Raw genomic sequence first — 27614 nt, forward strand, 5'->3', positions numbered from 1 at the left:
ATATGTGCATGTCATTTCAAATTAGGACAGCACATTCTTTGCAATTTCTCAATTAACCAGCAGATGGAGACACCTGGTTAAAGATGTTTCAGATTTCAACTAATACACTTCCACAATCTTCCCTTGATGTTCTCTCCTTATAATAAAAAAGTGTTATTCCGGAATAATTATGTTTTTATACTTTTATTGTAATGACTTGTCGTCGTCAGGTATCCAAATGTTATGTTGGCACTGCAATATAACCCAAAATATCATCATATCATGATATTATTTAACACAATGTATTGTGAAAGAAAATCTGATTCTAAACCCAGATCAATACCTTTATGAAACTGAACACCTGTTCATCTTCAACATCTGGTTAACTGTTGCACACATTTAGACTTAGAACTTTGATTTTCACGAAACACATGTTGACATTAGAGATTGGCCAAAATGGAGGAAACAGTGTTTATTGTTGAGCAGCATTTATTTCGAAACACAGGTGGCATACAGCCAAACAGCTGCAGGCTACAGCAAGTCAGTGCAACAAAAGGTTATGACTCTTCCGTCATCACATTTAAAACAACAACACAATTAAATAGGGACACAGTAGAGTAAGAAAAAGGATCAATACGTGTTTTTATAAAGAGTAAGAATTATAAACAGTGTTTAATCAAACCATTTGACACCAGCTGTGGGAAACATTTGAGTATGTAAACATCATGCAAATTGTTCCCAAATCAAATAAATTGTAGTTCTGTATGCAGATTATCTTTTACACACTATATGTGGTTGTGCATTTTTCTTACATGCTCTTCTCCATATATTAATGATAATTGTGTCATAAATATTATATTAATATCACTGTATACATATTGTAAATATGTTTGGTCCATGTTTAAGAATGTATATAGACACAACAATTCTGTAAAAAAAAACACAGGAAAATAAATTATATTCTGTCTTTAAAGTTGAATAGCCCCAATAAGAGCCTCTTTCTCTCATCAGAAAAGCCCAGGGCCTAATTTCATTGGAAAACAAGGCAGTTGAATGCTGCCTTGTACACCAGTTTACATAGGAGGTAGAACACCATTTTATACACCGAACATATAAAAATGTAAACGCTCTTCATTTCGGCTTAAATCCAATAAACCAATTAGCGATCATGTCTTTCCAAATCGAACGATTAGCTGATTCGTCCTCTCCATGGAGGAGACTGTGGAGCAATGAGAATCCTGGGAATGTGTTCAAGAAAAAAATGTATCTAGGCCTACTTAATCTTTTGGCCATAGCGGAAATCGCCCTTTATGTTGAATTGTGTTCTACCGAGTATTTTGTAAATGTTCGTCGATGCTCGAAAGCATTACAACACCCGATAAGCCTACTTACAGTAGCCTATATACAATTAGGCAAAGGTGGTCTGGCATCCAGTCCACTGCGGACACACATCTGGGCTACGCTACGTATACAGAAAAAGGCAATATTAACAAAGTCCATGAAGCTTATATGCTGGTCACTAGCCCCACACCAGTCTGTCTCTAGTGCACCTGCACCTCGTGTGGCAGCAGCTGGCAGCCGCTGGAGACATGGGTGAGGACTTTCTGTTTCAGCTGGGCCACCTGGTCCCTCAGCAGGCTGGCTGTGGAGGCCAGGTCGACGTTGTGGTTTTTCAGCGATTTGACCTTGTCCTCCAGCCTGGAGATCCGCTCCAGTTTGCGCATCCGACACTTGGAGGCTGCAATCCGGTTCCTGAGCCTCTTCCTCTCGGCTTTCACGACGTCCTGTGAGTCAATGTCGATGGGAGACAGCGGCGGGCTCTCCCCGAAGCTCTGAACGTCCGGGACCGTCTGAGGCTCCTCCTTCAGCAGCTGGATCCGAGACAGCTCCTGCGGGGATGCCCCCAAATGGTGCACCGGAGGGGGCGGAAAGGGGACCGTGTCCGTGGTGTAGTTGACAGTTGTTTCCAGTGGGCCACTACCGTAACTGTTCAAGTTGGTGTACACCGGTAGATCCGGCTGGATGGTGACCGGGGTGATGTTAGCGCCCAGGTCCAGGTTGGTCTGCCCGGCTCCGTTCAGCTGGTTCTGCTTGTGTAAATCCTCCAGCGCCTTCACGAAGCCCTCTGCGAACTCCTGCTCTTCCGTCACCGTCTTCGGGTAGAGGAAATGGGAGCTGGTCGGTATGGTGGTGACCATCCCGTTGGACTGGATGATGAGCCTCTCCAGCTCCGGGGAGGCCAGCTTGAGCAGCCCCAGGTCCGGGGAGCTGAGGATGCTCTCGGCGTCACGGAGATGCGGTTTGAGGTCTGTCTCGACCACCAGGCTCAAGTTAATATCCTTCTTCATCATTATTTCCGTTAATAAAACAAGCTCACTCGCTCAAAACTATGCCAAACCCATAACCTCGTAGAAATAAACAGCAGTGTAAAATATCTTTGTAATTAATGTGTCTATGAGGCTTACTGAAACCCTGTCTTCTGTTCTCGAGCAGAATCTGGGTATGCTGCACGCCCGCGCGCACAGCCTCGAGCTTTTCTATGCTGGCAAGTTCCATTATGTCACATCAGCGCGCGACCGCATTGGGCAGAAATTTCGTTTTCCATATTTTATTTAAATAATGGGACGAACCGAGCAAAGAGGAGGAGACAGGAGTGGAGTCTCACTCTTCAACAGGAGGCAGTGCCCTTATATGTAATAATGTAGGTATTTTATCTGTGTAACTCCTCAGAACCAGTTGGTTTTCGGCAATTTGGCACTGACAGTTATTGGATCACACTTTCTGATTGAATGGTGCTCCCATTCATATAATTGTCTTCTATATTAAAAAATAACAACTTCATCACAGATTTATGTGGGCTCCATTATTTTTCTATCACCCAGAGGTAACATTGGATTTGGCACCTTTTGGACCTTTATGGTCATGCCTGTTATTGAAGTTTCTCCCATTAATATTAACCAACATAGTTTTTGCTTTTGTAGCTGAAACTTGTTTTTTAGGAGGACAATGAACGACCATCCTCCATCTTTTTAAGCTATTGTTTTTTTTCTTTTTTGAAAATGTACATTCTTCCATAGAAGGGAAGCTTACATTTCCTTTAAACCACAACCTGAGGGATATTGTTTTTTTGTGTGTTTCTTTTACCATTGTGGTATTTAATAGAAATGATAGGATTCAATCAATTCTTTGTACACACAAGGGGAACCATATTTGATGTGCTATTTTTAGTATTTTCTATATTTGGTGAAAGAATTATAATTGCTTAAATGCGGGATATAATGAAAATATCAGCTTGAATAAGGAGATAAATAATTGTTGATGTCTTCTCAGAAATGCTGCTTATGTCTGCTTTACGCCCTCAGCCAAGACACTTGTTGTATTCATAGCGACTTTGGAGAAGTTGAATCTGACACTGGTCTTATTTCAACACGTGCTTTGGTCTGATCAAGGTTATTTTTAGTTAAATCCAATCCTAAGAAAAAATCACAGGATCATTTCAGTTTCCATTTAAAAGTTTCTATTTTCCATCAAAGATTTTTACAATTCACTTTTGATTTTCGGATTGATCAATGCAATTCAATTTTTTTATTGTTTTTAAATTAATGTTTGAATGTCTCTTTAATGTCCTGTGTAACTAGAAGAGTAAGAGACTTTTTTATATATCACTGTTTGTCACTAGTCTATACACTTCCACCACATTTAAGAGGGTATTTTCGCTTCACTCAATAGTTTTAGTATATTTCAATCACCTATAATCCTAAAACACTGTTCTACGCCATCCCTGTTGTGTAGTACAGACACACCACTGTACATTTATTTTAGAGATTTTCCGTCAGGTATTATTAAAAAAACATAATCAAATCAACTTTGCAGGGGATTTTTTTCTTGTAATGTAGCAAGTATGGTTTCCTCTCCTATGATATTGTTTTACTTTTGTTAATAAATACACAGAGTTCCTGCACTACCAAACAGTGCTCTGGCTTTTAAAGGGTTACACACAGGAGGTTTGTGCGTCACAGGTAGGCCCCATCCATCACTGCCAAGCTCTGTGTGGCTCTGTGTGGGTGGATCACATGATGGACCCTGTGATGTCAGATCTCTTAACTCTGTGGCGGAAATGGAGGTGTGTGTGTGAGGAGAGATATTTTTGTCTGAAAAAAGCTGAGTATGGCAAGTAGAAGCTAGAAAAAAGGAAGTAATAAACACAGGACACACACACACAAACATAAACAGCCGTTTACTATCAAATTCACCAACAATAAAAACATTTATTTCAATTAAAGGCAGCAATGTTTAATTGTAACATGTTGTCACAAGTGTATCTTAAGCTTTAGAACTTCACAGAACAAAAATAGAAACTCTTTTGAGTTTGCAATATTAATTTCAAATGAAAGATCTAAGAAAGTTGTCTCAAACCTTGTTTACAAAGGTGGTCATACCCATGTTAGTGAGCACATCTTTATTGAAAAGATCCAGCTGTGGAATATCAACATGCTGATCAAACTGCATACTGTAGATATGTAGGTATGTGTGTTTTAACAATTGACATGGATTTAAATGAAACATACAATTATACCTGTACGGTGCAGCATAGTCCTGCAGAACAAACTGTCCCCTCTCCATTCAGAGCGACCCTGGTGATTCCTGTCATGAGAAAGTGGTCATGATAAAAACACAGTGCGTCATATGACAGCTAAATGTTCAAAATTCCTAAAAACAAGAGTCAACAAGGGCTGAGTAGTAAATGCATGCCTCCAGCAATAACTGTCATCAGTGACTGTTGATTACTGCTGCATGTCAAGGCAGATCATGATGAGCTGTAAGAAATGCATCATGTTTTAGCTCCTGTTGTGTCAGAGTGTAAAATAAATCAGGAATGTTCTGTGCTCTATTGAGCAACATGTGGTTTAAGGTTTTATCAGAAATCAAAACCCATCCTGTTCAGAGAGAAATAAACTGTGTATTGTTTCTGAACTTAATGTGATCTTTGAAAGCTAAAGCCCAACACATACAGTGAAATGTGCTCTTGTTTTGCTGGCAACTGGTTTGGCAAGGGAGCATGGACGTCATAGGTTACACGCTTGCATTCTTTCAAAGTGGTTACCTAGATACAGTGCATAAATGACAGGTATTTGACTTTGTGTTGGCATGCGCTCAAAAATAAAGCAAATACATGCATCCTTTTGCGGTATTTATCTTTTACACATTCACATTTTTGTTTACACAACTGTAATTAGTGTTGTGCATAAATGTTGCACCAATTTGTTTTGGAGAAAAATACAAGTATAACAACAGTATATTTGTGTTTCTGCACATATTTTTGTAGACGTGAACAATCTTTATATGCAGAACCCTCTACATACAGAACGCCATAAAAGATGAGTGTGCTTTTGATAAAGCTCAATGGTGTGTAGTTGATTGGACAAAGTGTTTTTGTTTGGTTTTGGTAAGTGTTTGTGTAGTTTTGAGTGCAATGCTTAATTCTGCAGGATATATGAGGTGTTTTGCATTTTGGATGTGTGGTTTTGTGAAATGTGTGAAGTGTTTTGAGAAAATAAGCCCTGTTTTCAAAAACGTGTTTTAGCAATTAAAAAAACCTAGAAACTCTAAAAACTCTAAACACTCTAAGCACATTATCAGCAGTGCTAGTTTTGGAGAATTTAGCTGAAGTTTTGCTCTTTCAGTCTCAGTTTAAATACTTGAGCTTTATGTATCATTTAAGAGTATTAGCAACTGAAAACAACTATAATTCACAGCTGATGAGATGTGACCTTATGGGGTAATGTGCATGGTAAATCCACATGGTATCCTAAGTAACCTCCCCCACACAGATGTCAAATTCTTATAATTTTTATAAAACTAAGTTGCTCCACTGAGCCTGATGACGCAGTTTCAAGGAAGTTCCACAGTAGAAACCTCTGCAGTGTGTGTGTGTGTGTGTGTGTGTGTGTGTGTGTGTGTGTGTGTGTGTGTGTGTGTGTGTGTGTGTGTGTGTGTGTTCATATAAGCATGTGCCCACACAGAATCACACACACACACACACACACACACACACACACACACACACACACACACACACACACACACACACACACACACACACACACCACACACCACACCACACCACAATACCTCAAATGGCTTACACCTTTTTTTATGGTTATACATAATCTGTTAAAAACATAGAAACACAGCAAATTATAATATTTGCTTACACATGGAACAAAATAGAACATGATCACACTGTAATGCTTCCACATAATGTACAGTCTTCAGAAGAGGTGTATGAATATATAGTTGAATTAGTTTCCTTTGCTTATTAAATATGCTGTCTTTACCCTACTTCTTGGCTGAAGTTTGGTAATATTAGATATATTGATCTAGCTTGTTATTTTTTGCAGCTTTAACAATCTGATAATCCCACACAATCGATACAATTTCAGTTAATTTCCCCAGTGGTAAGCTAAGTGCTTCATACTGGTTTGAAGTTGTGGTTTGTGTCATGTGCTTCTCTCCATTTTCCAACCAAACTATGAAACAGAAACATGTATATTTCATTATGTGGAAAGGATTTGTAACTGTCTCATGTCCTCTTAAGAATGTTTTATGTGAACCGTAACCTCGGAGACATACAAACAGAATGTACAAGCTGCCAGGTGGTAAGTGCATTGTTTGAATCAATTTAGCTGGAAATCAAAGCATGAATCAATTTGAACAAATGCTAATTTATCATAAGGTCACTCTGGCTTTGTGTTAAGAGGTTGATGTTGTTATTACTTTGACATGACGTGTACAACTTAGGTAAGAGTTAATCAAACAAGCAAGCAGCAACACATATTCAGATTACATTATGTTGTATAAGTACTCGTTCTTCTGCCACGAGTAGGACACAAAATCGGACAAACGGGATAGGAAGAACATGTAAGAGGCACATGGCAAATTCAACCACTTTCAAGGAGTGTGTTGAAAAAGGCAGGCAAAATGAAAGTGTGGGTGGAAGGGGGGGGGGGGGTTGGATGAGTCTGAGGGCATCTAGTGGAGGATTTGAGGATGGCAGGTCTGGGGAGTGAGAGGAGAGTGCCCCAAGGCCTGGGGGCAGTGAGTCAGGCCACGCAAAAACACAACCGACTAGAAAATATGACACATGTCCAGAGGCTGTCCAGATAATTGGGAACAGATCCTATTACTGGAAAGCTAGGCATAGGAACCTTATTTTGCACGATGAAAACCAGGGAATTTACCACTGTTGCAGTGTCCACTGAGACACATGTAAACAAATTCTGATATTGGGCTATACAAATAAACCTTGATTGATTTATTGATTGATTGCACTAAAGCTTGACTAACAATTTGATAAGATGGCATGGGTGTGTCCTTGAGGTAAATACCTCTACCTGCCTTATGACCCAATTCACAACAACTTATCCACAACAATTGATAACATTAATCAGTTTGGGTCAAGAACACTTCAGGTCAAATTTGAAAAGGACGAAAAACATACACAAACGTATCTCCATTGCAAATACCCCATGTTGTTCTTTTAGCTTCTAGCCCATTTCTTATGAGGTAGTATGAATACGCTTTGTAAATGATAAGTCCTCTTAGCTCTTTTTTGCCTCACTATGGCAGTTCTGCCTCTAAAAATGACAACCTAGCTCAGACAGAAAATACAATTTCTCTGTTTCAAAATGACCAGTCACAGACCCATGGGCAATGCCATGTTTAATCTCTTCACTGCTATCCGTCCCAGGCACAACAGGCAACTGCTCAGCTGAAGTTCCCTTGAGCAAAAAACGGAATCTCTGCCAGCTGTGGGGCAAGAGCTTCAACCTCTGACCTCCCCTTGTAGGGTGAGTATAGTATCTCTGGTGAATATCACATTAAAAACAGTGCAGATAATAAAACTACATGTTTGTAAATATTCAAGTGCTGTCATCTTAATTTCAGAGATACAAATATGGCTTTGATAAAACACTATTTTTGTGAGAAGAATCAATAGGGGGAAAGAGACGCAGAGTGTGGGGAATGAGGTTTTTCAAGGCAGACTGGGATTAGATGCAGTTCCATAAATATGTTGGGCAGCTTGGAATACTTTGTGCCCAGTGGTAAAAAATAGTCCTTCCCGAGGGAAGGGATGACGTGGGCAGCCTGCCTGCATCATCAGCCACAAGTCAGCTTCATCCTTATACTGGAAGAGGTAGAGACACTAAGTGTGGGGGGAGCATCAGTGATCACCATGGCAACACATGCAGAGTGACGCAGGTAAGAGGAAAAGAAAGGGAGAGAGGTGGTGATTGGCTGGCGCCTGCACTGGTTTGTGTCTGTGTGTTTAGAAGAGATGTGTGGGTGGTAAAGAAGAGGAGGAGGCCTCAATAGCCCAGAACTGAGATTAGCCCCCACACACACACACACACACACACACACACACACACACACACACACACACACACACACACACACACACACACACACACACACACACACACACACACACACACACACACACACACACACACACACACACAGTCAAATCCTGTTAGCACGGTCAACAATTCAGCCTAGCAATGAGATGATATGATTAACCACGCTCCTTGAGCACTGACTTCAGAGGCAGTGGAAAAACAGTAATTTTTCTCACTTTCGAATGCCATCTTGGATGGCTGCATTTTAGGAGAAAATATCCTTGCTTTACCCTCACGTGAACTCAATGTAACCCACTGTTCCATTTCAGTGCCAAAAAGAGCCTTTGGCAATTTAGCTGCCTTGGCAAAGCCTTATTTCTGAATTGAATTACATTTGAAAGGTTGTTGTACCCTGTTGTCTTTTTCTTTAGTGCAGTTTTTTCTTCCAGTTGTCTGTTCAGTTAGCTCCCGTCACCTTTCACAACACCAACTGTTTTATTTTATTTTTTATTGAGTGTGTCCCTGTTGAAAGTGTCTCCGTCCATTATTTCATAACACATTATACATATTAGAGCCTTGTAGTTGCCTGGTACACATAGGCATCACAATCTGTAATCACATTTGGAGCCTAAAACCTTGACAGAGAAAAACTGGCAAGAGGAAGGAAGTGACTGAGCTGATGCTGGGCCGGATTTGGAGGAATAAGGAAGAGGTTTTGGTGATGACTGAGGAAGGACAGCGCTCTGGTGACATCTGCTGGACAGTTGGAGAATCGCAGTGTCAGAAAAGGAAGGACAGATAGAATTAATGTAGATGGCATTACACTCAGGGGTTAAATTGGGCCGGGGCTGTCCGGGGCTCAGCCCCGGCACATAGGACGATGCTCTGACGTCATCACCCTCGCTCATTTGTCATTTGTTTAAGCCAGTGGCGTCGCCTGGCCTGGGCATCCGGGGCTTTAGCCCCGAATGTTTTTTCTGTAGCCCCGGACAATTCTCCCTCAATAATATAATACATTAACCGTGCTTTACGTGAACCTCATCATGACACAAGAGAGGACGGCAGGACTGTAAATTCCCGTGTTCAGTGAATGCAACAGAGGCATGACACCAGACCAATCAGAGAGTTGCATGGAAATAAACGTGTGCTTGTGTCATTCAAGCTCGGCTCTGTGTGTGTGTGGCAATAGCGCATTTAGTGAGAGAGAGAGAGAGAGAGAGAGAGAGAGAGAGAGAGAGAGAGAGAGAGAGAGAGAGAGAGAGAGAGAGAGAGAGAGAGAGAGAGAGAGAGAGAGAGACTCTCAGGTGAGCTAAAGGACTCTCTTACCCCTTTCACACCAACGCAACTCCGGTTCAAGCTCCGTGCTAGAGCTTTTCAGGTTCGGAACCGGTACTTCGGTTTAGCTCCGGCTCTTTTCACACCGCTCAGAGACCGACTGGTGCTGCCGCTGCTGCGTCATGACGTCACAGTTTACGTCGCTGATTTTCTCCCCAACGGAGCTCACCTCACAACAACGGGCCGGGGACTGCGTTGCTTTTAATCATACGAAGCCAGATTAAATTAAATAACGACTTCTCCAACCTTATACTTTTCTCCAGAGTGTCGTGGTTTATTGTTTATTAATGTGTTTCAGCGGCATTTACCGACCGCTGCAGTGCTGGCTGCTCTTCCACGAGTGTATTCTCCCGTTAGCTCCGGGTTAGCTCACACGGCTCTAAAGTATTCACTGTCTGACTGTCACACAAGCAGCTGATACATATCCCCAGTTCCCCTTAAGTGAATGTGTGTCAGTCTGAATTGACGCTGTTTGGTGTCAGTCTGAATTGACGCTGTTTGGCATCACAACGCTGTTATGAAAGTTTCTCTGGTATAACATGGGTGATGTTAGCATAGCAACCGAAGCTAAACTGACTACTTGCTAAGCCGTGTTCTACAGGCACTTTTTACCGACGTATTTTTCATTATGATTCTACTTGTGATAGTCGGACATGACAACCTGTGCAGCCCATGTATTGATTCCATCCGATAGCTGCTATAATAACAAACAAAACGTCTGCCTGCTCTCCACAATGATCAATAACAGCGAACGGATGGTCAAAGTAAGGTACAAATAAACAGAATCACACAAAGCCTGGTTAGTGTTGCCTGACTTTATAAAGCGTGTTTTTTTTTACAAGTGTGTGGTTGCGTTCTAGTCACTTTGCTCAGCACTACTGCTGGTTACAACTTTTATTTGCCGTACTCGCCTTAACTGTTATCTCAGGTTAATCTCGCCCCCCTCCGACGTAAGCGTGACGTATGCGGTTCTTGCTTCTACACGGACAACTTTTTGGTGCTCGAAACGAACCGGATTCCGGAGCTTAGAGGCTGCTCCGCTGCGGTGTGAACAGGAAAACCTGGTGCTTTTCAAGCACCAGCACCGAACCGGCCCCGAAACACCGTTGGTGTGAATGGGGTATCTGAGTGTTTAGATAGTTTACTTTAGTCTAAGTTATCTCAGTGGGTCTCAAACGGTTTGGTCACAAATGATTCAAAAGATTATTTCCGCGGCACACCTTCATATGATCATTATAGTTATAAAAAAAATAAAGAGAATAAAGGAAAAACAGTTATGAAATACTATACTGTATGGCAGTAAAACAAGAATACAGTTTGAAAGGGGAGTGATTTGTAAAATATCCTTAAAGAAAAAGTACATCTGTTTACAGTTCTGCTTTATATGGGTGTTGAGAGATGTATCCATAGATCTCTTAATGTTGCTCTCAAAGTGCACCAGATTGATGCTTTTAACTTCAATATTTAAAAAAAAAATCTTCCCGGGGTAGCATCCCCCCAGACCCCCGAGAGGAGGTTAGGTCCCCCCCCCCCACTCATAAAAAATAGCACTTTGAGCTGATTATCGAGCCTTCATTGTAACAGTCGCGGGTGTGTGCGTGTGGGGAGTGTTGCAGTAGAATATTCCACTGTAGCGCCGCCGCCGCCGCCACTGTGGGCTAAGCCCCGAATGTTTTCAGGTCCAGGCGACGCCCCTGGTTTAAGCCATATGTTAAAACATCTCTCGTTCTTAATATAGACTTTATTTAGGGTCGAAATGTGTTGACTTTACTTTAAAATAGCAGATCTCTGTGACAGGATATAGTTTTTCCGCTTAGTGAACGTGTGTCTCTGCTCCGATCAGGAGCTGCAGCACCGCGGCTCCTTCGTGCAGAGAGTCTGCAGCGGTGTGTGTGTGTGTGTGTGTGTGTGTGTGTGTGTGTGTGTGTGTGTGTGTGTGTGTGTGTGTGCGTTTGGTTTGCTATACTTGTGAGGACCACTTATTGAGAAACAACTCGTTCTGTGAGGACATTTTTGGTTGTGAGGACCTTTTGGGTGGTCCTCACTAAAACAATGCTGAAATACTCCCCTGAAGGCCTGAACAACATGCTGTGTAATTTTCAGCAAAAGTCCCAACAAGAATAGTAACTATGGAAATGGTCGTTTTCTCCTGTGCTCTTGGGCTCCAACTAGAGGACACACACATGTACTGCATCTACTTGTACTGCACATTTTCTGATTGATTGGTCACTGCAGTCACATTGCTTAACTAGGGAGGGGTAAGGAAGGAGGTGGAAATATAGTTGCAGGTGACCTGACAGAAGCCTGTTACCAGCTACATGTCAACCATGTAGAGGTTACAAATTAAATATAAATGACAAATCAACACAATTCATGATATAAAATACTTGCATACTGTGCATTATCAGTTAAGAATTATTAATCACTAATTATTTTCTGAAGATTTAAGAAGATATATGCCTCCCAAAGCATAGTAGTGATGTGCTTAAGTTTATTAAAAATTAAAATGTCCGCTATTATACAAAATGGAGTCTTTATTATAAAATACGCAATAGTATTTTTCCCCTAACCTTACTGTAAAATATATTATTGGTAAATGTTGAGTTTAAAAATTAAAGTTTAATATAAGATAATTGCTGGAACATATTGTTCTAGTTTATTTTCTGGAAGTGTGTTAAAACTATGGCTGTCAAGCAATTACAAATATTAATCTAATGAATTATATGCTTTGTGATTAATTAATCTAAATTCATGTTAATAAATCAGATATAGCAATATTTGCTGTGAGAAGCATCTCAAGAGGTGGGAAGTAACTAAGTACATCTACTCAAGTACTGTACTTATGTACAATTTTGAGGTACTTATACTTTACTTGGGTATTTCCAGTTATGATAATTTGTACTCCTACCCCACTGCATTTCAGAGGTAAATGGAAATATAATCAAGTCTTAAATCAGACTTTAGTTCCACCTGGAGTAAATTCACAAGCTACCCTGCAGTATACAAAGTAATTAAAACTAGCTGCACCTTTACCAGCTTTGAGAACACTTTAATGATCAATCATTATAAAACATATCATATATATTATTCTGAAATGGACCAATCTGCACAATGACTACTTTTACTGTCGCTACTTTAAAGAGTTTACGAAGAAGTAGAAAATCTGAGTACTTTTACTCAAGTACAAGATCTGAGTCCTTCTACTTTTACTCAAGTACAACATCTGAGTACTTCTACTTTTACTAAAGAACAACATCTGAGTACTTCTACTTTTACTCAAGTACAAGATCTGAGTACTTCTACTTTTACTAAAGTACAACATCTGAGTACTTTTCCCACCACTGCACACCTGACGTTACTCGTAATTGTGGCAACAGAGCTATGAGTTTTGGCAGTGGAAAATATGAAGCCTTTTGGCCGAATGTTTGGACAGATCGCGATAAACTTATGAAAAGGAGCATTGTCTACATCGAGCCTTGTAATGTAACTATTTATCAAGTTGAAAACAATAAGATGTCTCTCTCAGTTCCTTAAATCCTCACCTTCTTCTCTTCTCCCATGTTGTTTTGTTACTAACCCTTTTGCCCTCTGTCTGTGTGAGTGGTTGGTGTTTCTTTCTTGCTGTATGGATGTGGCTCCCATCTTTAGGCCTCCCAATGCTGTCCCTGGTCCTGCTGTCCCTGCATGGCCCTGCTCCTCCTGCATCCCTCACAGCCATTCCCATTGTTTCATGCATTTACATACCATATTCTGTCTTTGCTTTCTAGTCTTGATACCTCCCTTGTGTATTAAACAGTATTATAAGCCATACTGTGTTATGTCCTAAGTATTCACTCTTTCAGGAAACTAAGGTTGCATTCACACCTAATAGTCCTCTTCTTTGGTGTGTTAAAACATTATAAACACATATAATGACAGACTGCAGTAAGGAGGGCTCTGATCAGATTGTACCACAGCCTTTTGTTGTACACAGGGGACCAGTGAGGTGAGCAGTCATAAGCAAATATAAATATATATATACCAGCCTTTGACAACACTTTCATGATCAATCATTATAAAACATATCATATATATTATTCTGAAATGGACAATCTGAACAATGACTACTTTTACTGTTGCTGCTTTAACTATATTTTGATGATAATACTTTTCTACTTTTACTTGAGAAACATTTTGAATGCAGGACTTTTACTGTAACAGAGTATTCTTTTAGACATTATCTAAAGTTATCATTATCATTACTTTAGTATGATGATTAATTGAAAGGGGACCTACAATACTATGCAAAATGCACTTTTTGATGTCTGTTATACATAAATATGTGTCCCCGGTGTGTCAGGGAACTCGCAAAGTGTCAGTAAACAAAACCCTCTCTCTTTTCCTTCGTACCCACACCTCTCTCTAAAAAAGGAGGGTGCTAACAAGCAGATCCAGAATTTTCGCTCCTATAACGTCATTGGCGACATCCGGCCGACGTGACACGTCCCAACCTATCATCTCCGGCACACGTAACACGTCCCAACCTATATTCTCCGGCACACGTGACACGACCCAACCTATCGTCTCTGTATACAGTCACAGCGCTGTGTGTCTGTGTATTCAGCAGGATGTCTGCTGGAGGCTTAGAGTAAAGTTGTTATATATAATACATATAATGGCACTGTTCTAGCGGTAAACACTTAAGAAAGAACATGTCAAGCTATGTGCTGTATCAGAAACAATGCGCAGCGTGTTTTGGGAGTAATACGCTGTGTGTTTACATTAGCAAGCATGCTAACACTCAGAGCTAACCATGGAGCTAACGCTGTAGGCTACTGGAGAGAATATGTGTAACATAATGCCCTTGTGGTAAAGAGAAAGGTTTGAGCTCCATACTGTTTCAGAAATAAAGCTTGAAGTGGTTAGGAGCATAACATTGCATTTAATCACCGCAGCGTTTAATCAAATCAAATCAAGGTTTATTTATAAAGCACATTTAAAAGCGATTTTTGGTCGGGCCAAAGTGCTGTACATGTAATATTTTAGCTGAGCTTCTCCCCGTAGAAATCTCTCAGGGGAAAGCTGCGTGACGTGACTGAAGTCTATCCAGTATTTTACAGGTAGCCAATGCAGACGGATGAGGATGGGGGTGATGTGGTCAGAGGACTTGGTGCGGGTGATGATCCGGGCAGCAGAGTTATGAATGATTTGAAGTTTATTGAGGAGTTTGATGGGAAGGCCTGAGAGCATGGTATTACAATAGTCAATATGGGATGTGACGAATGCATGAACCAGGACTTCAGTGCTGGATTGAGACAGGGCGAAGTCTGGAGAAGAATGCAGTCCGAGTGATGTTTTTTTATGTGGGGTGCAAATGAGAGGGAGCTGTCCAGAATGACACAAAGATGTTGTGTTTGAGTTGTGCTCTTGATAAGCCATTACAACAGTAAAATAAGTGTCTCCTGTTCACCAAAACATACCCATCTGTTATGGAAAAATAAAGTATTCCAAAAGTATTCTAAAAGTAATCTGAATACGTTACTTTTTTAAGACACGTAACTATTCGGATTCGGATTACTTTCAGAGCTATGTATTCAGTATTCAGGAACTAACTACATTTACAAAGTAACCCTCCAAACCCTGTATATATATATATATATATATATATATATATATATATATATATATATATATATATATATATATATTACTGTATATCATAGAGTTAAGCTGAATAAGCCTCATACTGCTCTGTCCTGCCTCTTGTTGCAGAGGTCACAGCTTGGTCAGAGTGGGGGAGGGGAGGGCTATCAGGTGCACCTGCAGCTGCAGAAGCATGCTTTGCAAATGGAAGCTTTGAAGATGCACAGTGAAACGAGCCACAGCAATATTGCCATTTCTCCCGTTGTTGACTCCCTGAATCCTGATGCTATTTTTACATTTACTCAAGTACAAGATCTGAGTACTTCTACATTTACTCAAGTACAAGATCTGAGTACTTCTACATTTACTCAAGTACAAGATCTGTGTATATATATGTACAACATATCCAAACCTTTCAATTACTTCTTAAAGACTTGGTTTCAATTCCCAGTTCCTTGCAAACTTGCTAAAGAAAATGGAAAGACAACTAGGTTACTTTATGAATACATATTATCTATGTTGGTAATGGATGGTGGAGATGATCCAAGCCGTTTTTTAGATAAGCAGATTTCCTCAATTAACACAATTCAGGAAGGACTTGTCCAAGTCTGACATGGCATTCACACCTGAGTCGTTCACAGATATTCCATCCAGACAAGGAACTTGACACCAAAAAACTAAAACAGTAGCCATTAACTGTTAGCCGTTAGCTGTTAGCTGTTAGCACACAGAGATCACAGCTCCTCATATCTGTTCAGAAACTGGAGAAAAGTTATAAATGTACAAACCAAAGACTGTCTGAGGTATGGTGGATACAGTCACTGCTTTACAGTATTTATGTCTGTAGGACGGTGTTGTGAGTGTTGACGGAGCAGATATGTTAACTTAGTCTAATCGATCAGATCTCCATTCAGAAATTCAACAAAATGATTCACGTGCACAATCTTCACTATGCTTCATCTAGACGTAGGCTACTTTACTTTAAATAACCTACATTTCTCTGCGCGCTTTCCCTGCACATCCACGTCTCCAAGTGTCACTCAAAAAGGCCCCATTCGTTTCATATTCTACTTTAAATAACCTACATTTCGTTGTGCTTACAGTTGTGTTGAACTATTAAATATACACTAATGGCTCTGTTACTCGATTTTATGTACTTGGTTGTGTTGGCTAAAATATTTGCTTGCTTAATTCACCGCTTCTGAATTGTGGCTATTGTAACCTTTTGCTCCGATTCTCCCTCTCTCACACTTTCATAACACTCTCTCCCTCTTTCTCTTTCTCTTTGCATTTGACCATCAACTAGCATTGCCTCAGATTCCAAAGGCTCAAGTTGGACCTCTTATCTCTGATAAGTTATAACCATCATAAAATGATGTATGTACTTGAAATTGGTCTGGATCAATTCTCAAGGAAATTACTGCTGGTCTGATTTGAACTATATCAATGTAGTTTCATATTAGACCAGCAGCAGTTCTCACTACAAGGGTTAAACACACTTTTTTCATTTATCAAGGGTAGCCAACACTGTCAGTGTGAAACTGCTGTCATTGTATTGTTGGGCAAAGAGCCATTGAACATTTGGACCTGTATTAAGGAAGCATATTAGATAGTTAGGTATTACTTGTTATACATTAGTAAAAGGGGTTTGTTTTCAGAGATAGCTCTAATATTTTCAATAATCGAATGAGGCAATCATCTGAAGATAAAATCATAGAAATTGTGAAAATTCAAATAACATAAAATTGTCCTGCAAGGTTAATAGAATAATAACAAGATATTAATCATTAAATGCATTGTCAATATATAGATAGATAGATAGATAGATAGATTGATGGATAGATGGATAGATGGATAGATGGATAGATGGATAGATGGATAGATTGATTGATTGATTGATTGATTGATTGATTGATTGATTGATTGATTGATGGATAGATAGATGGATAGATAGATTGATTGATGGATAGATGGATAGATAGATAGATAGATAGATGATTATCCATCTATCTTAGATAGATAGATAGATAGATAGATACAGTTTTACTGACCCTGTTCATTCTTAATATATATATAGTTATTAAATAATATTTTAATTTAAAATGTCTAGAAAATTGTATAAATGGTAAATGGAAATATATATATATGTGTGTATATAATTGTGCACTCATTTTTATTAAACAAAAGATAGAGAGTAAAATAGATTTTAAGTTCTGTTGAGATATTGCTCAGAATGCATTTAAACCATACTGCATGTTCCTCTGTGCCTCTGTGTTTCAGGGGTGTGAAGTCCAGGTCAGGGTGGGGGAGGGGAGTGGTTAATCAAGAAGTTCATGCACATTATGAACCTGCAAACCTGCAGAGCAATTGAATACCACATTTGGCGCTAAAACTTCAAAGCAGCTAATGCTGCATTCATGCAACACAACAATTACAGTTTTACTGTCCCCGACTCAGTAAGAAGTCCCTATTACAGTTTCTACACTATGTTAAGTAATCTCTCCTTACAAATCTTATTAGGGATAGTTATTTCAAGTGAGAGCAATTCACTTCATAAGAAATATTTTGGTTTTGAAACATTTTGCAAACTCCAACATGAAGACGCAATGTACTTTACATCTGCACCTGAACGCATCATTACAAACATGGATCGGCACCATAGACTATGATCGGCACAGAAGAAGATTACTGAGACTGAAGCAGCTCCACATGATGTGTGAAAGAAGCAACACAGCAATGAGTAACGAATTACAGCAGGAAAAACACACACAACTGCTCCAGGTAAGTGATATTTTATATATTTAACTATGTTAGGTTGTTTAATGTTTTAGCATTCTCCGGCATGAGTGGAACTGCTGAGGCTAGGCTAAACTCTAAATTAAGCTAACGTTAGCATGTAAGAGAGCAGAACACAAAGCGTAAGTCTCACATTTATTTTAATGTATGGTGTTGCATGTCAAATATATAAAATATGAATGCAAAAATGCATGCGTTTTTAACCTGACATCTAAAATAATTAAGGCAAGACTGTAACATCTAAAATGTTGCCTGATACATTTGTATATTTTTATCTAACTACTACATATGTAATCTCTACCATCTCAAACTACATACACTTACATTTATAAAATATATTATGCCTTTTATAATATATTTTGTTTGTTAAAATGGATGATGCTCTGACGTCATCACCCTCGCAAATTTGTCATATACAAAAAACTATAGGCTATGTTCAAACTAATTTCGTTCGTTCGGGTCGATATGTGTTGACTTTACTTTAAAATAGCAGATCTCTGTGACCGGATATAGTTTTTCGGTTTAGTGAGCATGTGTCTCTGCTCCGATCAGGAGTCACAGCCCGCAGCCCCCCTCCGATCGCATGACGTTAAATACATGACACTTTTCTCTGTGCGCAGCAAAACAAGCTCGCCAAAATAAGTTCACCACCAGTCTGGCAGTATTTTAAGGTGTCCGAAAATGACAATAAAATAGCGGTACGTGTGTGAAGCAGAAATCCTGCAGCTCCACCCGCTGTGAGGGACTGGTGAGCGGAGCAAAACACACACTAAGAGTTAGACCTAACACACTTAGCTATTTTATCTACCTCTGGAACAAGTTAAACTAGTTATACATATATTTATTCTTCACTCATTACTGGATCAGTGAGCTGCATGAGATACTGACAGGCTGTCAGGAGAGAGGGAGAGAAGGAGAGAAGGAGAGAGGGAGGGAGAGAGAGAGAGAGCCAACCAATTAAAAGGACATGACAATATGTTTATCAGGTGGTTGCTTTTGTATTACTATGTAGTTGATATGTTGTTATTGTGAAGTGTTATAAGTTTGTACAGGAAATAAATACTGATTGCTTTCATTATTGATTGCAAATGGCATGAAAGATCATTCTAATGTTAAAGTAACTCTTAATGTCTGATGTTCGTTTCTCTCTTAACAGAGCTCTCACGACCCGAGCACAAGAGGCTTCATCCAGAACCTGCTGATACAGACGAGAGAGGGAGAAATAGAGTTAAAAGGGTAAGAGAAGTACTTCATTTTATTTCTGGTAGCAGTCAAACTAGTACTGAGTCCAACAGTGTCAGCCTTATTAAGGACTTATGTTAAATATTACTCAAAGATATCAGAAAAACATGCATTATTGTACCCTTGTACTAGGCTATTACCGTAAAGGCACTATTAATCGTCACCTGTATCGTGCAAGAGGGTCTAGCTGGATTGTTAATAATGGCCACTGATATTTATTTGAAGCTTAAAGTAGGCTATCAATTTGTGACTTTATTGCACTTAAATGCCTTTAATAATTATGAGTTTCAGTATTTAATGGTGTGCATTTAGACTGCTGTGTACCATTTTAATTCATTGAGGATTTTCTCAAAGGTAATTTGTTGTTTTCACAGATAATGGAAAGAAGAAGAAGAAAGCAAAACGATCAACTGGTATGTATCAAATGAATGTACACTTAAAATTATAACACACTTTTAGTAGCTGTGACAATAAATCTTTATAGAAAAAAAATGTTATAACCACATTTTTATAACCACAATTAAATAACGAGTCACGGGCAGAATTAAAGTTTGATATTTAATTTGTGTGATATGTGTGTCGCGGAAATACACTTACACACACACATACATACAACACATTGCTGTACCCTAAATACCCTAATAAAATATACAATATAGACTTTATTGTATTGTGTGAAAGCCTCCGAATGTTTGTAGGATAAGTCGCGAACAATTGTGGATGCCTTCCAGCTGGACACCTGATCTCCAGGGCGGGGTAGTGATGTATGAATACGGCCCAGTCACCTGGGGCTGACTGGAGAGACCCGCTCCGGGGACAGGGTGGCAGTGGGGAGTTTGAATGGGGCGGTACACCTGTCTCTTAAGGCAGCCCCTGATGAAAGCCCTGTTACTGGGCTAAATACATTAGTTACATCACTTCACCACTCCTTTCCTGCAGGGAGACATCCATACTCTCCCCAAAAAGATTGCACTTGGAGCGGGCAAGTAGGGCTCACTCCATGCTCTGGACCGAGGAAAATCATCTCCAGTCAGCCCCAGGTGAAAGCCCTGTGACTGGGCCGTTTTCATACATCACTACCCCGCCCTGGAGATCAGGTGTCCAGCTGGAAGGCATCCACAATTGTTCGCGATTTATCCTACAAACATTTGGAGGCTTTCACACAATACAATAAGGTCTATAATATATATCATATTAGGGTATTTGCTGTTGGCATTTAAATAAGTACCACTTTTTAGTGTTACTACACCTTTACTAATTACTAAAATATAGGCTTTACTACTTTATACTTATTTGCTTTCTAACATTCTTGCATAACATCACATTGTACAATCTTACATTGCATATACTTTCTAACTTCCTTGAACCTACTCATTTACTTACTTACTTTTACTCACTAACTGCATTTTTTTAACCCACGAGTCAGCCCTGTTGATGACTGCTAGCAGTTTACTTTTGTTGACTTTCATTGAGTGATCGTCTTTTTGTTTACTGTTCATTAAGGTTCTGCTGTACAGAAGGGAAACCAAAGAAGGCCCTGGAGTGAGGCAGAAAAAAAGGCTGTGTGGAGTCAACTTGGCAATTGGATTACGCTGATGAAAGTCCCTGGTAAAAAAAAGTGCACTGAGAGATACATGACTCTAAATGAATGCTAATGTCGCGCCGTATTTCCGAGTGTAGATAAGCAGCTGTGTGCTAGCATGTTCACCGTGTGAAATATGGTGATGTCTACGGTGGCCCTGAAGTGCAAGTCAAAACAACATTTCAGGAAACACCACAGCATTTCACAAAACACCACAGCATTTCACAAAACACCACAGCATTTCAACTTATACGGAAAGGGTATTCCTTTAGGGAGAACACTTCTTGTTTGTGATTGGACAGAGCCAGCCAGAGAAGCACTGCTGTGATTGGTTGTTTTTGCTGCCAGTCAAGAAATGACACTTCGTGATTGGTCAGCACCCGACAGCGCAACATGTCCCAACACATCAGCCGTTAGCTGTTAGCACACAGAGCTCACAGCTCCTCATATCTGTTCAGAAACTAGACAAAAGTTAAACATGTACAAACCACAGACTGCCTGTGTCATGGTGAATACAGTCGCTGCTTTATTTCTGTCTGTATAGGCCGTTGTGAGTTTGGACGGAGCAGCTACAGGTTAGTTTATCCTGATCGATCCGATCTCCATTCAGAAAACACGCATTTTAAAAGGTTTTTCGCCTGCCGTCTGTCTGCAGACTTGTCAAAGCATTAATTCATGGTTTTTACTAACCGGTATCAGTATGTTGTTACTTCGGCATCATTTTGAAACGTGTATTACAATTAAATCACGATTAGAGCGATGCGAATATTCGGGGCTTATCTCCCTGTAAATACTATGGTAGACTACAACAAAATGAACATATTTTACCGTGATTTAATTGTAATACACGTTTCAAAATGATGAAGTAACAACATACTGATACCGGTTAGTAAAAACCATGAATTAATGCTTTGACAAGTCTGCAGACAGACGGCAGGCGAAAAACCTTTTAAAATGCGTGTTTTCTGAATGGAGATCGGATCGATCAGGATAAACTAACCTGTAGCTGCTCCGTCCACACTCAGAACAACGGCATACAGACATAAATAAAGCTGCGACTGTATTCACCATGACACAGACAGTCTGTGGTTTGTACTTGTTTAACTTTTGTCCAGTTTCTGAACAGATATGAGGAGCTGTGAGCTCTGAGGGCTAACAGCTAACGGCTGATGTTTTGGGGCATGTTGCGCTGTCGGGTGCTGACCAATCACGAAGCGTCATTTCTTGACTGGCAGTAAAAACAACCAATCACAGCAGTGCTTCTCTGGCTGGCTCTGTCCAATCACAAACAAGAAGTGTTCTCCCTAAAGGAATACCCTTTCCGTATAAGTTTAAATGCTGTGGTGTTTTGTGAAATGCTGTGGTGGTTCCTGAAATGCTGTGGTGTTTCCTGAAATGCTGTGGTGTTTCCTGAAATGCTGTAGCGTTTTGTGAAATGTTGTTTTGACTTGCACTTCAGGGCCACCGTAGATGTCAGTGTTGTGTCACATCTTGTTCTCACTGCCCCAAACAGGACAAAAATCTTCAGGGTCAAATACGAGTTGCCCAACCTTTACCAGTGGCCAATCAGAAAACGTTCATAAGTTGAATTCTTAAGTTACTAGTATTACGTGGAGGCCTCTAGTTATTTGTTATTATTACAGTTATTGACTGTGATCTTAAATCCAATATGAGTCTGCCATGACTGTTCTTTCTAAATGACATAAGGTCCCGTAATGATAATCCTGTGTGAATATGGCTTTACAAATCATTTGTGAAAGTTTTGGAGAGCACTGTCAAATGATGCCATCCTGAAGATTGGTTTGCCAGATTGTAGAATTCTCATTTAACAAATCTGTTATTTGGGCGGAAGGACTAGTTGAACAGATTGTGTAAGATTTCTTGAATTTGCCTTAGTTTTCTCTCCCAAGTAAAACAGATGGTTTGTTTATCATTCACTATTGTTCCTCTGCCTGTTGGGACAGTGTTGCCTTGTCCCTTGATCTCAGCAGTGAAGTTATTTTGTAAAATCGTAATCAGTAGCAAATTTTACAAAACTACATATACGTTTCAGATTTAAAGGAAAATGTGTTCAAATGTCTGACACTGGCAACCCAGGACAATGGACAATTTGGCTCAATAATGCACGCTGGCACTCAATCATACCTTTGGGATTGTTACACAGACAGAAAACGTATTTGAAAGATACATTTATCACATAGAATTTCCACACATAATGGCTTAATTAAGCAAACGTGACATTTTTCCAATAGTGTGTTGTTTCCACGAAATCTCACCAAAAACAAGTGGTTCACTCTGTGACACAAGTAGTTAGTAGAGTCAATGTAGAGTTAGAAGAGAGAAATGTTAATGTAGAGTTAGAGTCAATGGACAGTAGGTGAGTGTTTTTGTAACTGTAGTTCAACACACCTGTCAAATAAATCAATCTGTGATTATAGTTCTTGCATTGTTTGTTTTGTGAAGGAAGTAATACCTTGTCTTAGGTCATGTTCACACCAGCCTTGTTTAGTCTGGTTGAATCGAACCCTGGTGCGTTCAACCGCTTGGTGCGGTTTGGCCTATAAGCTAGGCTATATTTGCTTGTGACTGCTCACCTCACTGGTCCCCTGTGTACAACAAAAGGCTGTGGTACAATCTGATCAGAGCCCTCCTTACTGCAGTCTGTCATTATATGTGTTTATAATGTTTTAACACACCAAAGAAGAGGACTATTAGGTGTGAATGCAACCTTAGTTTCCTGAAAGACCTGAGTGAATACTTAGGACATAACACAGTATGGCTTATAATACTGTTTAATACACAAGGGAGGTATCAAGACTAGAAAGCAAAGACAGAATATGGTATGTAAATGCATGAAACAATGGGAATGGCTGTGAGGGATGCAGGAGGAGCAGGGCCATGCAGGGACAGCAGGACCAGGGACAGCATTGGGAGGCCTAAAGATGGGAGCCACATCCATACAGCAAGAAAGAAACACCAACCACTCACACAGACAGAGGAGAAAGGGTTAGTAACAAAACATGGGAGAAGAGAAGAAGGTGAGGATTTAAGAAACTGAGAGAGACATATACACCGGCATAGACTTTAAATTAAATACAGGGGCCTGCAGGCAGGGACTGAAACATATCATTATAGAATATTACATAAATAAGGTTTTAGGATTCAACAATCTCTTATCTCTTTGGATAACTGGACTTAAACTCACACTGTACATTTTACATGTATACTTAATTTAATATTCCATTCCTACACACTTAATGTATATAATATCCTGCTTTATATTTATTTTGTTTACTGTAAATTGGTATTTCAACATGTATATTTTCTACTTTTTGAATGCTGTTTTATTTCTATTTGTGATGTTTACATTTTAGAATTGTTTATTTCTAGTCTTTTCATTTCTCTTATGTGCAATGCCAATCTTTAATGCTGTGGGCCATAGGGCTCATAAAAGGTTTTTGAGAAGAAAACTTGTCAAAACTGCTGGGAAAAACACACTTAAATCTGCCTAGCAACTGGCCGGTCCTCACAACACCGACCAAATTCACCACTTGTGTGAAAACACAAGTGTGTTTTAACATTTTAAGTGACTTTCTGACTCACTACCCCCATCTTGTGTTAGAGATATTTTTTTCATCTTTGTGGCTATAGCAGAAAGGGGGGTCCTCACACCCTACCCTTGGGTCATGGTCCTCAAAAGTATAGCAAAACACGTATGTGTGTGTGTGTGTGTGTGTGTGTGTGTGTGTGTGTGTGTGTGTGTGTGTGTGTGTGTGTGTGTGTGTGTGTGTGTGTGTGTGTGTGTGTGTGCAGAGTCTGCAGCGGTACCGCCAAACCCCCGACCCGTCTTGTAACACGGAGCCCGTTTCCTACACCATCAGGGCCGGTTCTAACCAATTTGCTGCCCTAGGCGAGATTTTAGCTGGCCAGATCGGTTTACATTTTAATAACCAAATATGTGAACATAACCAATAACATACCACAGCCAATAACAAATAAATGTAACTTATTTTATTTTTGTTGTTCATTCATATCTTATTTTACCTAGTTAACATTTATTTATGCATATTTTTTTATCTCTCCAGTTTTAAACAATATTTTTGGTTTACTGTCGTATACATTGAAATGATTTCAAACCTGTTTAACCAAATAATTATAAAGGAGTGCCTTGAAAATATTTGTTTACATAAATTGCATTTATCTCTCTCGCTCGATCCCACGCCCACTTTAGCTGTGAGCTGCGGACGCCTGATAAGCCAACACCACTTTCATCACGCCCGTCGTACAGGGCAAATGAAAAGTGTAACCGGGGTGAAAAGGGTGTTACATTTACTTAATTATGAATGTTGTTTGAAAGGCCGAAAATTAGGAAAAGCGCAAACAGTCAAAAAAAAAGGTTTCCCTCCCAGAGCTGCCAGCGCAGCGCCTCCCCAGGTCTGGCGCCCTAGGCGACCGCCTATGTCGCCTATGCCAAAAACCGGCCCTGTACACCATGCTAAATGTGTTGTAAATGAGTTATGATCGATCATAATAACACAGAATTTGGTGATGATTAAATAGTTTACAGTGAGATTTACTCCCATACTTTTGGCCATACTCACGCAGCCCTACAAATTAATTGAGATTTCCACACAAATGTTCTTTAGCAAGTGTGCAGAGCAGTGTTGATTTAAAAAAGCAATTTGAAGGTTGGATATTTGTAAACCTTTTTTTGTGTATATATATTAATAATTTAAGATGTAAATTAATTCCAGTTTATTTGTAGTACTTTCTATTTTTATTGTGACATTTGGTGGCATCAATGTGTGCATTTGATACAGATAATGGAGCAGTTGCTTTAGGGCCACAGTGTATATCCCTTAAGGTCAAATAATGAGATCCTCGACCTCCGCCCCCCTCTCGCACCTCCACACAGAGCCCCCCCACATATCAAATCCCAATTTAACCCCTGATTACACTCATTTCTGGAGCTGGAGGTTAAGGAATGAGGAAGGTGTATGGATCAGCAGCAGCAATGACAAAATCATAAATATGTGTAGATATAAATATAAGATTGAAATCATAGGGTTATTTTGGCTTTAGTTAAATGACCAACCTTTAACCGTGTTTTTGTTTTCTTCCCAACTTGTGTCTAACAAACCAATCCTGCTAGTAGAATTGATGACATTTTTGATTGCATCTTTTGATTTAGAGTACATTGGGTGTATTGTTATCTAAATATGTTGCAAGTCTTACAATCTTGAAGAGTAACAATTGAAGTGTGTTAGTGAGGGTGAGAGTGAAAGACATATTGGAAAAGGGACGTAAGACTTTTCCCTAGTTTCAGCTTCCATAAATGTAAATATGTTCTGCTTTACTCTATCATATATGAGGATACATTAAATATCCATTTAAATAGTTGAACCAGCTATATAAAGATGTGACTCGGATTCTGGGAAATTGTGATGAAGCCTCGCCCTTTTCCTGTAAATGAAAGCGAAAGCTACAAGTAAGTTATATAACTCAGTTGTCAGCTCAGATATTTAGTTCCAACCATGGAGGGAAGAAGACAGACATAGTAGGTACTTTTTTGACTGCCCTGTTTAAGAATAATCTATTAAATGATGGTGACTAGAATATTTAAAAGTAAGTAAAAGAAAAGAAAGGACTGTGTCTGTGATAATAAATCTGAGCAGAGTCATACTGACATCTTTTATTTTAAATTGATCTTTGTATTATATAGGAATGTGTTAAATCTTTCATTCGTTTATTGTAGGAGTAGGCTCAACTGCATACTTTCTATTCAATTGTAAGTGTTGCTATAATAATTTATTTTGCTTGTAAGTTTGCGGAAGTCAGTCCCTTCTTTTGAAACCAGTCAGAGGTGAGGCCCTTTGTGCCATCCTGGCTCAGACTCTGAATTTTGTATATTGCTCTATTAAAGTAGGTCATTTAGTCCATATGATTGAAGTTCATTTGAAACAGAGTTACATTTGAACAGTGGCGAGCCGTGAGCTTTATACCTAGGCCCTCTGATCCCCACCCCACCCTCGAAAAAAGAAAAAAAAATAGTTATTACGTCACAGCGTATACTTCAGCGGAATATCAAAACAACGGCCCAGGGTGCAAAACGCATCAATGACAGCGACCCTCTACCACACAAAACAACACCTGTGAACCCAATTTGTGTTCTTTGACATTGAAAATGATATTGCATTGTGTTTCTTACTTTCGTTGCCGTTGTATGTCTTAAGTGTAATTTGGCATGCTTTTATTTTGAAGGCGAGTTCACGCTGTTGACAGGAAGTTGTTGTTGCTATGGAAACAAGAAAAGTTTCACAGCGGGCGGAACTTGTCATAATGTCCGCGATAATAAAACCCACCCATTTAGAGGGAAGATATGATTGGTCAATTGTACTGTCATTTGACATTACTCTCTCGTTCAGTTACTATAGCGGGCCCTCTGTGAATCGCAGAGAGGGCCAGACAGCTTCTTTCATGTAACCCCTACATTCAAACAGAGAATGAACAGGCAGATTCGAAGGATTTATTTCTTTGGAAATGTTATTTTAAATACAATTAAATCAAGTTTTTTTTCGGTAAAACTAATGAAAAAGATAACAAAAATAATATTAAAAAAATATATATTTAAAAAAAATATTATTTTTTTTAATGTT

At 39.5% G+C, this 27614-nt stretch overlaps 2 protein-coding genes and 1 long non-coding RNA gene across 5 annotated transcripts in view; 2 read left to right on the forward strand and 1 right to left on the reverse strand.

Annotated features, from left to right (window-relative positions):
* Positions 1 to 186: 186 nt before the first annotated feature.
* LOC117496223 (transcription factor jun-D-like) lies at positions 187 to 2712 on the reverse strand. The gene has a single exon (XM_034147969.1). The coding sequence runs from the start codon at positions 2328 to 2330 to the stop codon at positions 1521 to 1523; it is 810 nt and encodes a 269-aa protein (XP_034003860.1). The 5' UTR covers positions 2331 to 2712; the 3' UTR covers positions 187 to 1520.
* Positions 2713 to 17361: 14649 nt separating this feature from the next.
* Positions 17362 to 21152, forward strand: LOC117495994. Its single transcript, XR_004557231.1, has 4 exons — positions 17362 to 18119; positions 19291 to 19370; positions 19751 to 19789; positions 20880 to 21152. It is a non-coding gene; the product is annotated as an uncharacterized LOC117495994 (long non-coding RNA).
* Positions 21153 to 26446: 5294 nt separating this feature from the next.
* The window catches only part of LOC117495456 (E3 ubiquitin-protein ligase rnf213-alpha-like), a 51290-nt gene continuing 50122 nt past the window's right edge, over positions 26447 to 27614 (forward strand). For 2 of the 3 annotated variants that reach the window (XM_034146709.1, XM_034146711.1), the window contains exon 1: positions 26447 to 26515. The gene's annotated coding sequence lies outside the window, so the exon portion shown is untranslated. Of the gene's footprint in view, positions 26520 to 27614 lie in introns of all 3 variants that reach the window. The other variant, XM_034146710.1, reaches the window with a different exon arrangement.

Source organism: Trematomus bernacchii, unplaced genomic scaffold, assembly GCF_902827165.1.
Source record: "Trematomus bernacchii unplaced genomic scaffold, fTreBer1.1, whole genome shotgun sequence".
In the NCBI taxonomy this organism is placed as follows: Eukaryota; Metazoa; Chordata; class Actinopteri; order Perciformes; family Nototheniidae; genus Trematomus; species Trematomus bernacchii.